Source organism: Dysidea avara, chromosome 4 (genome assembly GCF_963678975.1).
Source record: "Dysidea avara chromosome 4, odDysAvar1.4, whole genome shotgun sequence".
NCBI classification, from domain to species: Eukaryota; Metazoa; Porifera; class Demospongiae; order Dictyoceratida; family Dysideidae; genus Dysidea; species Dysidea avara.
Genome location: NC_089275.1, coordinates 25,126,217 through 25,141,334, shown reverse-complemented (window position 1 = coordinate 25,141,334; position 15,118 = coordinate 25,126,217). Strand labels below are relative to the sequence as shown.

The 15,118-nt window shown below is 37.6% G+C and overlaps 2 protein-coding genes across 7 annotated transcripts in view; one reads left to right on the top strand and one right to left on the bottom strand.

Annotated features, from left to right (window-relative positions):
• LOC136254505 (uncharacterized) overlaps positions 1-15,118 on the bottom strand; it is a 151,251-nt gene that overhangs the window by 75,121 nt on the left and 61,012 nt on the right. The window lies entirely within an intron of this gene.
• The window catches only part of LOC136254499 (uncharacterized), a 40,116-nt gene that overhangs the window by 23,271 nt on the left and 1,727 nt on the right, over positions 1-15,118 (top strand). For all 6 annotated transcript variants that reach the window (XR_010700521.1, XR_010700522.1, XR_010700520.1 and 3 more), the window contains one exon: positions 266-478. Coding sequence is in view for 3 of the 6 variants with exons in the window: in XM_066047206.1 (XP_065903278.1) it covers positions 266-478 (213 nt within the window). In the remaining 3 variants the exon portion in view is untranslated. The remainder of the gene's footprint in view (positions 1-265; positions 479-15,118) is intronic.

Here is a 15,118-nt window from a genome sequence, read left to right as displayed (position 1 = left end):
CTTAGCTTATTTTCTCTCCTCCCAAGATCTCCAAATGAGTAACACATATGTTTCTGTCTGTTAAATGGTATTAAAGCTCTTGGCAGTCCATTTTGGGCCTGCATGATAGAACTTACTCTCTTGTATATAATAATTAGAGTTGGGGTATATGTAGTGAAGTTCATTTGTCCTCACACCGCCATCCTATATATTTATGTGTACATACTTTGTTGTTGCTGCAATATGCATGCAGTAAATGATGATAATCATTAATGTACCTACACAGGGAGGAGAATTTGAACAGCAGTTAAATTCTGTAAATTACCAGCAGCCTCCATGGTCCCAGCACTATCCTTTCCTTGTCAATATCTTCAATGATCATCCATGTGTACCAGTGTATAATAATATCACTGATAATACTTACTGTCACACTGGACAATTTACTGATCTTTCTACTGACAACGCCAAACAGTGGATAGATAATGTGATCAACAACAAGGCAAACTGCTAACATATAATTGTTCTGCCATTACATTTTAGGCTGCATATATAGTGTGTATTTCTCTCTGTAGTAATTTAATACATTGGGCCTGCAATTTAAAAGTATTATTATATTGCATAGTGGAACGTATACAAAAAATTTAATAATATAATACTGTACGTACAGCTGAATTTCCCTTTGCAAAATAAAGCCACAATTCTTTTATGCTTGCACTGACAAAAATGTCTACATTCTAGTAAATTCCTATACTTAATGTATAAATTCCAGGTTACAGTTACATTCAGTTACATAGAGTGGAACCTCAGTAATCCGAACCCCTTGGGACCAGGGCATGGTCCATAAGTCTGAAAAGTCCATATCTCTGAAACTGTATATAAAATAGCATAATCAAAAAAAATGTTTTGGAATATCAGTACTTTCAACTACCCTAATAGAACAGTCACTACTCTAATAGAGCAGTCATTTCTTTAATGCAGTTAACCAAGAATCCAGAAAATTCTGCTATAGGAGTAAATAACTTTTCTTTTTTTTCTCTTTAATGCTAAACAATTATAATTATTGGTGTGGACATGTTCAGAAGATAATATGTGAAATAAAAACTTCGCTTTGGTAACTTTTCGTAGTGCAATGTACCGTACGGTATAGCCTGCATTGTACTATATTGGTAAATGATTAATTTGAAATTTATACTTCCTGATGCTGAACAATTGTAATCATTGTTGTGAAGAATCAACAGGTTAAGATGACTTATTAATGGAAGAGTCACGCTTATATCCCTTTTGCAAGTGTCCTTATCGTAGTCTAATGGTTGTACTATTACAGAATGCTCTACACGCTACTATATGTATAGATAATTTTTTAAAATACTTCCTTATGCTGAGCAACTATAATTATTATTGTGAAGAATCAACAGGTTAAGTAGAGTTATTAATGTAAGAATCACCCTATTATACGTTTTGCTATTGTCCTTATCGCAGTCTACAGGTTGTACTATTACAGAATGCTCTACGTGGTTCTGTATGTGTAGATATTTTTTTAAATACTTCCTGATACTCAACAATTATACCGTATTTCTGTAATTATAAACTGTTAAAAATATTTCGTCGAAGGTAGCATCCGACGAAAATTAATTACGCGAAAAAATTTTACCAGTGTAATATTCGAGAAGTTGAATGAATTCGGTAAACTACTTTCTGGCCACCTGGATCGAGGCTTGGCTATTGGCGTGTCAAGCATATGTCTTTGCTGCAGTCTTTTAAAAACAAAGTTCTCCCTGATCCTAGAAGAGAGGGTTCGTCTCGCTTCGTCTATTTCGCTGCACATTGGTAATGATGCCTTTCTGTGATAGACAGCTACTACAGGACACATTAAATAAAGTATATATGTACAAATGTGCAAGTTGCATGGAATGAACTTCTACCACTCCAGTCCATTGCTTGATTTGTGACGGACAACTTCTAAATCTGGGGCGCAGCCTCCATGGAACGGAGATGCCACACTTCAGTTTCGCTGCTTGTCGTTCTGGTTCTCAAATAATGGCCGTATAGAATTAATAAAGTTACGTAATTCATTGTTAAAAAATTTTCGTCGCTTGAGGACACCGGTGAAAATTTTTTAACACGAAAATTTATCTCGTGAAAATTTCTCGCAGCTTATATTTATAGAAATACGGTAGTTATTGGTGTGGTCCATGAACATTTTAAGGATAGTGAGGAAGGAATAAAGTAGAGGAGTGGAACTGAGAGAAATCTTACTTACATTCTTTGGTTATAAATACCACATTCTTATTTACAATTGCTGTAGGAAATATAAATACAACAAGAAGGTTATCGATAAAAATGTACAGAAAATGTAACAATAAAATAAACTGATACAAAAAGGCAATACAAAAATTCCACAAAATGTAAAATAATAAATAAAAATACAGTGAAACAGAAAGGTGATGCAAAAAAGTCCAGTAAATATAAAAACATTAACTTAACAAAAAAGTGATATAAAACATTACAGATAATGTAAAAAATAACAAAGTAAAACAAAAAAATGATACAAAGAAGTACAGAAAATGTAAAAAGAGATAAAGTTAAACAAAAAGGTCATACAAAAATGTCCAGAAAATGTAAAAAAATAAAGTACAACAAAAATGTGCTACCAAAAAGTCAGAAAATGTGAAAAAAATGTAATTAAACAAAAAAAGGTGTTACCAAAAATCCAGAAAATGTGAAAAAAATTAATTAAAACAAAAAGGTGCTACCAAAATGTACAGGAAATGTGAAAAAAGTTATTAAACAAAATTTGTTACCAAAAAGTACAGAAAATGTGAAAAAAAATGTAAGTAAACAAAAAGGTGTTACCAAAATGTCCAGAAAATGTGAAAAAAAGTAACTAAACAAAAAAAATGCTACCAAAAATCCAGAAAATGTGAAAAAAAGGTGCTACCAAAATGTACAGAAAATGTTAAAAAAAGTAATTAGACAAAAGTATTACCAAAAAGTACAGAAAATGTGAAAAAATGTAATTAAACAAAAAGATGCTACCAAAATGTACAGAAAATGTGAAAAAAAGTAATTAAAACAAAAAGGTGCTACCAAAAAGAACAGAAAATGTGAAAAAAAAAACAGTAATTAAATGAAAAGTGTTACCAAAAAGTACAGAAAATGTGAAAAAAGTAATTAAACAAAAAAAATGCTACCAAAAATCCAGAAAATGTGAAAAAAAGTAATTAAAACAAAAAGGTGCTACCAAAATGTACAGAAAATGTTTTTAAAAAGTAATTAGACAAAAAGTGTTACCAAAAAGTACAGAAAATGTGAAAAAATGTAATTAAACAAAAAGATGCTACCAAAATGTACAGAAAATGTGAAAAAAAGTAATTAAAACAAAAAGGTGCTACCAAAAAGAACAGAAAATGTGAAAAAAAAGTAATTAAATGAAAAGTGTTACCAAAAAGTACAGAAAATGTGAAAAAAAGTAAAGTGTTACCAAGAAGTACAGAAAATGTGAAAAAATGTAATTAAACAAAAAGGTGCTGCCAAAATGTCCAGAAAATGTGAAAAAAAAAGTAATTGAACAAAAAGGTGCTATCATAAAGTCCAAAAAATGTGAAAAAATAGTAATTAAACAAAAGGTGCTACCAAAAGGTCCAGAAAATGTAAACAAAAAAATGTCACTATAATGGGTGCCATTTCACCTTGGGAGGTTGGCCCAATCCTGATTGCCCCCCAGCTACACACGGGCTTGGTCATAGATGCAGTGGGCAGCCGGTGGGGCACCGCATGGCCCACACGCGGACTTGGTCATCGGCTTTGCTAGTGACTTGGCCAAGCTAACCTACCAGAAGAAAGCTGTTAGGATGGGGGGGGAGGCTGGCTGCTCCTGGTCCGGGGATCGGACCCCTGATGCCAGCACCACCCACAGGGTTTCCCAAGCGGTCTCCTTCAACCACTCTGGTCCATCAGCTAGGCACTGATGGAGTAGTATTTTATGTGCTATTTAAACATCACAGTTGAAGTGAACATAAAAAAAAGTGAACAGAAAAATGTTCCCCGCTGTGGATCTGTACCCTTGACCTCCCGATTAGCAGCCCAACGCAGTAACCATTTAACGATCTAGTCCACATTGTTAATGGAAAAGAATTAGTATATTTCTATCCTACGTGCTATGTACGTCCATGCCGTATTAAAGACCGAGACGTCAATTTAGCATTTCAGTGGACTCCCTGTCCAATACTGAACAGCTCTTGTAACACTTGGACAGCTTCCAGTACCGTTAGATACTCTTGTACGGCTTCTGGTATGAAGAATGGCTTAGTTATATTTGCTTGTGTGAAAATTGTACTATAGGAGTAAATAAGTTTTCTTTTTTTTCTCTTTAATGCTAAACAATTATAATTATTGGTGTGGACATGTTCAGAAGATAATATGTGAATTAAAAACTTCGCTTTGGTAACTTATCGTAGTGCAATGTACCGTACGGTATAGCCTGCATTGTACTAATTTTTAAAATTAGGTGTTTCAAGTTTGAATCTGGAGGCAATTTTAGTCATAGTATGGTAATAATTATTGCAAAGAATGTGCACTGGAAAATAATACAATAAAAATTAATACAATTATTATATACAATAGCTGGATGTACAATAGCTTATATACCTTCTGTAACCCCCTTGGAGTTTTGAACCGTCAAAGAAGCACTTGGTTCAAGCTCAGGTGTCGACTCAGACCCTACAAGCATAAACTAGCTATTCTCTAGATTAGTTAGTTATTACTAGCCTATTATATGCAAACTAGCATTGCCGGTGTGCTTATAATGCAATACTTTGGAATTCATTGTAATAAAGTTAATACCTAGAATTAACTAAACTCACCCCATAAATGTAGAATGGTCTTTGGTGCTTCTTTTTTGGTTGTTGTGAGCATAGGCATAGCAAGATATTTTTAGATAGCTAGTGGGGCTCTAGTTTAGTGTTGAAGAGCAAAAAAAAAGGTCAAAACCTACTAAGAATGGCTGCCTTCTGCTAAATAATGTATCACTGATAAAGCACATAAAGATCCTTATTCATAACTTCATATAGTTTGCTACACTGCTTCTCTGAACACTGTGACTGCTCTATTAGAGTATCTCGATCTTTTTTGAATGTACAATCATAACATCATCCCCGGTTGCTACGCCTATGATCAGAGGAGGGTGGACACGATATAAGCACTACTAAAAACTATTGGGTTTCGTTATGTACAGACATCCTACGGAACACGTGATCACTTTTAAATCACAAAAATGACGTTACACCGGAAACGCTGGTCGAGTCCTTAAGCGCCTATAGGCGTTTTTTGCATTCTTATTACTGTGCACTGTTTAAAGAATAGGAAGCGTCTGAAACTCGAGCTGAAACTTCTGTCTGACACGGTGAAATGGTTGATTAAGGCAAGGATGAAGGCATATGACAGGTAAACTTTAAAGATATTAAATGTGTACACTCACACACCAAATACATACAGCACAGACTGCAATTTCTACACCTTTGAACAGAGCATGTTCAGCCTTGACATCCTGGTGGCCAACACTGAGGCTTAGCAACTATTAGTGCAATGCCATGTAATACAGAACGTGCATTGATTTTGGGATTATGCAGTTGGCAATGTAATTTTGTACAGGCAAAAACTTTAACAGGAATAACAAACAACTGTGCTCACAAAATAAATTAATCGGGCCATTCAACATGCAATTAATTCTAGTACCAGCACTGGTTTCAGGATACTGGGGGGGCTTACATGTGTAGTAGGTTGAGTTCATTTGAGAAGTCGTGTGATTTTGCATGGCCACTTAACGATAAGGTGATGTTTAATTGCAATCAGCTAGTCTAACAGTTCAATACTGATCCAAATGTCAGTTTATCAGTTCACCCACAACAAGCCAATTGTCACTTTAGGGATTAGCAAATGGCCAAGTTAATTTGAATATGCACTCAGCACCTGTACACCCTATTTGTAAAGTCTACGTGCTGAGTGGCTGGACCATATATTTTATGCATAACTGGCCACTGGGTATTGGATATGCAGAGGAGGTAGGACACGACATCATGATAATTGCGTGATGTGGGCCATACTGTACATTTTGTCAATAGAATGTAGTTCTAGTTCACCTTAAAGTTTAGTGCTGTAATTGTCAAAAATGATAATTTACTAATGTAGAAATTGTTTTATCTACTGAGCTTTATTAAGCTCCAGTGATCTTATGGTGAGTTTTGCAATAGTGCATCATTCAGACTTGTGTAATTGCTCATTATACTAGTTACCGTTAAGAGTTAATGTAATCGACCTCGGTGTCTACAATGATGCTAGAAGCTTGGTACATTAGTTTTCCGTTATATAATTATCATCAGAATTCAATTAAATTATGTAACTTTTCACTGAAATCACATGCGTCATGACATCATGTCCTACCCCTCTGTTAGACATTTGTGTGGGAGTTCCACTGCGAGTGTGGCAGACTTTTCCATCGCAAGGGATTTCGTCCTGCACCAGTGATACTGTGTCAGGTTATGGTTGTGCCAGGTCCAGTTCTTCAGATCCATTACACAGATATTGTCAACTGACAGGCTGTTCAGGGTGTGCACGCAATCGAAGGGTTGCAGGTTCATTGCTTGGTTATTCCCAGTTTCTGTTGTTGTTTCCTTCAGCAAGAAAGTTAACTCACATTGCTTCAGTATATCCAACTGTATAATAGGGGACCTGGTGTCAACTGGAGAAGTAGCCTACCCAGCTGTAACATCAATGGGTACCTGGGGAAGCAAATACCAACCATTCATGCCTCACATACAGGTGAAGGCCAAGGTGGGACTTCATGCATGCATGCACCTTCACTTGTGAGACATGGTGTAGCCTCCTGCAATCCCCTGGAGGATATGCCAGCACTGACTCCTAGCACCTGAGTAATGCACTCTGGGTAGGGGTGACCATACCAGCATGGTAGCCAACTTTGCTTTGTGTAGTGTGTGTGCGTGCGTGTGTGTGCGTGCGTGCGTGTGTGTGTGTGCGTGCGTGCGTGTGTGTGTGTGCGTGCGTGCGTGTGTGTGTGTTTGTGGGTGCATGTGTGTGAGATAGAGGCAGCATACACAAGTGGTTAAATATCGAATGGTTCCAATTGCTGTTGCTTCCTTAAACAAGAAACTTCTCACATTGCTGTAGTTTACTCAACTGTTAAATGGGGCCTAGTGTGCTTTGGTCGTTATAATTACAAGTGCCACTGCCTCTATATCTGTGACTCTTAGACAGCCCCAAGTACTGTTCCAGAAGGATTTACCTGTACAGGCTCGACGCACAGGTGGTATAATCCATGTAATTTAAATTTATAGGATAGCAGTATTGTGATCCTATTGTAATATTTATTAAGATCCTGGTGAATATAAGTTGTATTAGGGATTTTTTGGAAATGCTTTAACACTACCAGCCGCTCCATAGGCCTTTCGCCGGAATCACCCTTGACTTGGTTACCGTAGCACAGATTTGGGGGGGGAGAGGGGTTGGAAAGCTCTGAACATAGTGGTCCTTTCATCCAAGTGTAGATTGGTTGCTATGAAACCTTTTGTGACCTTTGTAAGTATTTAACATTTTTCTGATGTGGACGCCTTTGAATTATGTTCCAATAGAGTTCCACTGGTCATCGTATTTCCAAGTATTTGAGGATATGTCCCAAATTATTTTTGGATATATACCGGTGTTTAGAAGTTCACGATTAATAATTATTAGCTGTGAATTTAGCGAATAATTGTGCGGACATTAGGTATTACATTAAAGTGAAAATTAATTGTGCAAATCTATATATTAATTCTCTTCGCCCACGCACGTGTTTTTCGAGCACTGCTCCGTCATTCTTGGTCGGATTTCAATCGGATCGGTACCATTCAATTCTAGAATTTGAGACAAATCTTATGATTCGTGATTGGTGGCGATTCGTTAAACTACAGAAAATACCCTTTAAACCACCGTAGCTACCCAAGGAAGACACGAATTCGTCCATAACTTTCTTGAGACCCTCATCGTGTTACCAGCCTTCCCCATCCCCCAGCCTACACTAGACTTTTCACTCCCCTGTGGCCGACAGAACGAGAAACGTTAAAATCGAGGCCATAAAATTTTCAAACACAAACTCCTCCCAGGTTTTTCCCCCGATTAGCTTCAAACTCGCTAAATCAACTACCCGTCCAAATCAATGTGTCATAAGGTGGTTTTCGTGTCTCATTACGTGCTAACCTTGGTTGCGAGATACTTATCACTTTCAATGGCCATTATAAGTTTACGATACGCGTGTACGGCGTTCCGGTATACACGCGTTGCCAATAGAAAATCAGATGACGTATTGGTCTAAAAGCTTACAATGAAATAGGATCAATCACTTTTTCATGATTTAACCAATCAAATCAGCTAATTTGATCATGTGATCTGGTGTGTACGCTATCATCCGGCAACTAAAAAAAAATTTTTTTTAACACACCCACCAGTATAAAAGGAGAGTTTCGTAGTGGGTGTGGCAAGTCTACGAGCTATGATCGGGCTACTTGGCAGTCTACAGACTCGCCAGGAATACACACTCTGCACCCCTACACGTAACAAGACTCTGAGAAGTAGATGCAGGCTATATCCGTCTAAGGAATCACAATGAAGTCTCTGCTTACACTACTGTAAGAGAGATGATCCACCCGGCAAAGTAATTATATACCCATACAAGTTTCTGCTTCACTATTGCTAGCGGGGACACTCCACAGGCATCACTCACTTGCTGAGAGGTACATTGAATTAATACATAACACACATACCATATTATTGACTAAAATATTTAGAGGTGTGAATTTCTGAATGTCTTCTCTATTTTGGGTGTTATCTATCATCGAAAATCTGCCATTAAAAGGGACATAATCGTACAAGCTTTTGCGTATTATTGAAATAATTCCGTAATTTCCTATTTACCACTGTATCTTATTGGAGAAAGGGATTAACAATATAAACCATGATATCATCTTTTTCGCCTACTCAAGAGTAGTTTGTTTCATTGCAGTAGACCCAAGGATACATACGTTATGAGCATTTGTTTACGTCATGTCGAAGTGATCGTACTCGATCTATTTTGCTTCATGAATTTAGCCTTTGTATGCAGTGATGAAGGTCGAATAAAGGAATAACTTACCCAGTAATTGATTCCCCTGTTCATGGCAAACATGATGGTGAAAAGTTTACCTCCATACCTCATTCCATTGGTGAGTTACAACCATTTTTGTAAGCGCATGTGATTTATTTTCCCTATACTTGCTGAGCTAATCGATTTTTCTGACGTTGCTACTTTGTAGGGTTGTAACTCCCCAAATCTATTAATTTAATAACCAGGAATTCGCACAATATGCGATTATATCCTGTTTTCACAGTTCCCATCACATTTAAATCCTCAAAAATTTAATTCTTGGCAACATTGCTCAGAATAATAATTTGCCCCTAGAAATATTTAGTCTATACTGTAGCTATTCAGGGTCAGGTGCAGGGAGATGGAGATACTCTAATAGAGCAGTCGCAATATTGTTCAGAGTAGTGTAGCAATATGTATAAGCAGAGTGGAAATCCCTTTAAAATAAATCTAGATCGGTCCCTGCTATTCCATAATAATATATGGTAGTCAGTGTGCATTGTATTAGAGTATAATGAATGTTCTATTAGAGTAGTTGCACACATCACTGGCAGGAGGTAATACAATTGGTAGTTTTACAGAGTAGTTGACTTCATGCAACACTGCCCCATTTCATAAATTTGTCCACCAATGTAGTGTTACATGCATAATGTGCATTAAAGTATACTTTGTTGGTTATAACAATAGTGTTGTGAATACATACACATGCATACGATATAGTATACACTATTAGACACTTTATGTATACACAATAGAGTGAAGACAGAATAATGCCACGCCTTGCCAACCGAAAGAGACAATTCACACGTGCCATTAGGTACTCCAATGATGTTGAATGTAAGGTGAAATGTGTGAGTGTAGTTTCATCAATGGCAGATATTATTGTGCAAAATGCACGAGGAATTGGATTAGATGTATGTGCTGATGAGATAACACCAGGTGATGGTAACTGCTTCTATCATGCGATAGTGCAACAAGTGCATCAACCTGTAATAAGAGATGAGGTAACATCATTATTAACAACATCACACTCAGAATTAAGAGGTATGGTATGTCAGTACATACGGCTACATCAGAATGAAATTGAATACATTCGCGACTATCGTACATTGTATAACCAGACTTTGCATATCGATCACAACCACATTACATGGAGTGATTTTATCAATGAACAGAGTTGCAATGGGACATATGCTACTGAATTGTTCATTAAGGCCACAGCTGTAATGATTGGCATTGACATTCATATTACATCTGAATTATGTACTAGGGAGCATAAATTCAATATAATTACTGCTGTGTGGGATGGTACTCCTACCTTCAATTCACCACCATTGATGATTGGTAATATATCCGGTGTACATTTTCAATCCCTATTACCCACTGAAGTTGCCCCTACCATGGGCAGTCATCTGTTGCGTTTGCAAACTGATGTACAGACTATGAATTTACATGATAATCTACATCATATGAAACTACGATCCCATACAGTATCATACAATAGCACCTACAATATTCAACATTCACTTGAGGAACAACTAATTACAAATCAAATGGGCAAAAAAGTAGAGCCACCTTCTGATTTACATTATCTGGGCATGATGGTCAGGAAATGCGATCATTGTGCATCCATAAGTTTCACCAATGAATTATTTAAATGTTGCCACAATGGTAAGGTGAAGTTAGACCATTTAAGTCACTATCCAGATGAAATGATACAACTTATGGTTGGTGATTCCACACAAGCATTAAACTTTCAGAAGAACATTAGACAGTACAACAGTGCATTCGCCTTTGCTTCCATGGGAGCTACTCTAGCAACACCACCTGGACATGGACCACCATGCTTTCGAATATGTGGCCAAATTTATCATCGAAGTGGTACCCTATATCCACCTGATGGGGAAGTGCCTGTATTTAGTCAACTTTATATAATTGAGACCAACACTGCCCTAAATCATCGAATGTGTCAGACCGCAAATAAATCATGTCGTGATGATGTGATGAGATCAATTCAACAAGTAATGGAGGAATGCAGTCCATATATAAAGGCATATAGGCACATGGCTGACATAGAGAAATATGAAATGACAAAGTCTAATGGAATTGGGGAATGTTGAATTCCATCAATACAACTGCATTTCAGAACTGGCAATGACCGGCGAAGGTACAATGTACCACACCATGATGAAGTAGCCATGATATTTGTTGGTGATGATGGTGCACCACCAATTCATCGTGATGTTGTTGTCTACCCCAGAGATCGCCCTTTACATAAAATATCCTACATGAGTGCCAATTGCGATCCAATGATATATCCCCTTCTGTTTCCACGTGGTGATTCAGGTTGGCATTGTGATTTACAACACATTCATGAATATTCCACATCTAAGCGAAATCATGTTACAATGCTTCAATTCTACACATATCGATTGGCTATACATGATGGTTTTAGTGCGATACATCATAGCAGAAAGCTATTCCAACAGTACTTGGTTGATGCATATGTGAAGGTTGAAAGTCAGCGCTTGGATTTCATACGAAGAAATCAGCAACAACTTCGTGTGGAACGCTATCAAGGTCTGATGGATGAACTAAGCAATAGGTCAAATGATTCAAACTTGCATCCTGGTAAAATAGTGATTCTACCATCTACCTTTCAGGGCAGCCCAAGATCACTTCAACAGAATTACCAAGATGCAATGGCTATAATTGCGAAGTTTGGCAAACCTGATTTATTTCTGACTTTCACATGCAATCCCAAGTGGCGCGAAATCACTGATAACCTTTCAAATGGTGAACAGCCATTTAACAGACCGGATTTGTTAGCCAGGGTGTTTAAATTGAAATTGAATGAATTACTTGATGACATCACAGTGCATCATGTCCTGGGTAAAGCAGTTGCTAAAGTTCATGTAATCGAATTTCAAAAGCGGGGATTGCCACACTGCCATTTACTAATACACTTTCATCCTGACAATAAATTACGGAATAGGGATGACATTGATAGAATAATATCTGCAGAGTTACCAGATGTAAATGAGAGCCCGAGGTTACATGCAATCGTCAAATCTTGCATGATACATGGGCCGTGTGGACATGTGCGACCTAATTCAATTTGCATGGATGAAGGAGTTTGTACTAAGGGATACCCAAAGGAATACAGTGCACATACATTGGAATCTGTGGATGGGTACCCACGATATCGGCGAAGGGATAATGGTAGAACCATCAAGTTGATGGATGTTGAGTTGGACAATCAATGGGTCGTACCATACAATCCCTGGCTGCTGCTGAAATATGCTGCACACATTAATGTGGAGGCGTGTATGTCAATAAAATCAGTGAAATACCTATACAAGTATGTATACAAGGGACATGACTGTGCCCAGTTGGAATTCAGTGAACATCTGGAACATGATGAGATACATACATTTGTGGATGCTAGATATGTCAGTGCACCAGAAGCTGCTTGGAGACTATTTGAGTTTCCTATGCACCATCAATCACACACAATTGTGCGATTAGCCATCCATTTGCCTAATGAACAGAAAATATACTTCCGTGAAGGACAGGAAGTACAGGCATTGCATAATGCATGTGATCGTGACACACATTTAACAGCGTGGTTTAAATTAAATGAGTCTGATGAAAGTGCAAATGGACTAATGTACACTGAAATACCAAAAAGTTACATATTTGACATTAATACACGTAAATGGCAGAAGCGAAAGAGAGGAGGCAATAAAGTCATTAGTCGAATATATGCAATTACTCCAAGTGATCAGGAATTATATTATTTACGAATACTATTGTTACATATTCCTGGGGCCAAGAGTTTTGAGGAACTGCGAATAGTTGACGGAATACAGTGTGACACATTCAAGGAGGCATGCATTATGTTAGGTCTACTTAAGGATGACATGCAGTGGCACAAAGCAATGGCTGAAGCTGCATCATTTCAAATGCCATACCAACTTAGAAGAATGTTTGCAATAATTTTGACCCATTGTAATCCTGCTAATCCATTACAGCTATGGACTGATCATAAGTCAGGCATGATTGAGGATTACATGTTACATTTCACATATGATGAGTCCATTGAACAATGCCTACGTGAGCTAACTTTACTGCTTGCACATAATGGGAAATGTTTATTTGATTATAATATTCCAATGCCAAATACAACTACAGGCATTGATAACAGTATGGGTAATTATAATGTACATGGACATGAACTTACTGCAGAGTTACGAGGCATGCTTAATACTCAGCAGAGTGCCATTGTCAAATCTGTGATTGATGTGGTTATGTCACCCATGACATCTAAGTCCAAAGTTTTTTACTTGGATGGACCAGGTGGGAGTGGTAAAACTTTCACATACAACTATTTAGTTGCAGAACTTAGTGGTTATGGGTACATCAGCATGGACTGGTATCGCTGCTACACTATTGAATGGAGGTAGAACTGTGCACAGTATGTTCAAATTACCAGTTCCTTTGCTTGATAATAGTTCATGCAACATCACTCCTACATCTAATTATGCTGCAATGCTTCGGAACGTGTCACTTTTCATTGTGGATGAGGCATCCATGGTGCCACTACATGCTTTCAATGCAATTGATAGGCTATTACGTGACATAACGGGAATCGACACTTCATTTGGAGGGAAACCATTTTTATGGGGAGGCGATTTCCGACAAGTACTTCCAGTAATACGACATGGACATCCATCTGTAATCATTGAGAACTGCATTAAACGATCTGCCGAATGGTCATCTGTGAAAAAGTTCAAACTTACTACCAACATGAGAGTTCATCCAGAGGAAGCTGATTTTTCCCATTGGCTACTTCAACTTGGTAATAATGATTTACCAGTCAAGAGTGATCAACCATTTCAGGGATGCATCAGGATACCAGACGAATGTGTAACTGAGTCAGTTGTAACTTCTGTATTTGGTTATAGGTTTAGCAAGTACACATTTGCTGACCGTGTGATTTTGAGTCCTACAAATGATGAATCACTGCAGTTGAATGAAATAATACTCGATCTCCTTCCAGGTGAATCCAGAACTTATTTCAGTATTGATGACATTGTATGTGATCATGTTGATGAACGAGCTCAATATCCAGATGAATTTCTAAATAGTCTTACACCATGTGGAATGCCTCCCCATAAGCTTAGGCTGAAGGTCGATGCTGTTGTAATGCTACTGCGAAACCTGAACTTGCGTGAAGGTTTATGCAATGGGACACGCATGTTCATATGCCATTTGCATGATAATTGCATTGATACAGAAGTTCTCACTGGCAGAGCAGAGTGCTAATACCAAGACTGCAACTTGCACCATCAGATTGTGATATGCCATTTGTGCTTTCAAGATGTCAATTCCCGTTGCGCCTTTCATATTCAATGACAATAAATAAGGCTCAGGGACAAACATTCGATAAAGTGGGTATTTATATGGAGCAGCCATGTTTTTCCCATGGGCAATTATATGTTGCATTTTCAAGAGCCCGTCGGTTTGCTGATGTTAGTGTGGAAATTGTGAAGTCGACATCACACGGCAGACATCGTGGTGGCACATTTACATCCAATGTAGTATATTCTCAGATATTGAATTGATTATTATGACACATTTTGCTATATTATGTATGTATGAAATTGTGATTATGAATTATGACGGATTAATGTTTCAGTTTTGTATAATAATATCACATACACACACACACAAACACACAAAGACAATGCATTTACATACAATTACCGTGCATTGAATGTCTGATTACTATGCTCTATTGTAAGTGTATACACACAATGGTCTTAGTATTAAGCGCATTTTGCGCGGGTACCACTAGTACATTATAATAGTGCAAAATGTTGATGGCCTTCTTATCCGGCCTGTGCTTTTTGGGGGGTGGGGTGCCACCTGTTGTTCTGTTCAACTGTAGTTTCCTCTTTTTTTATG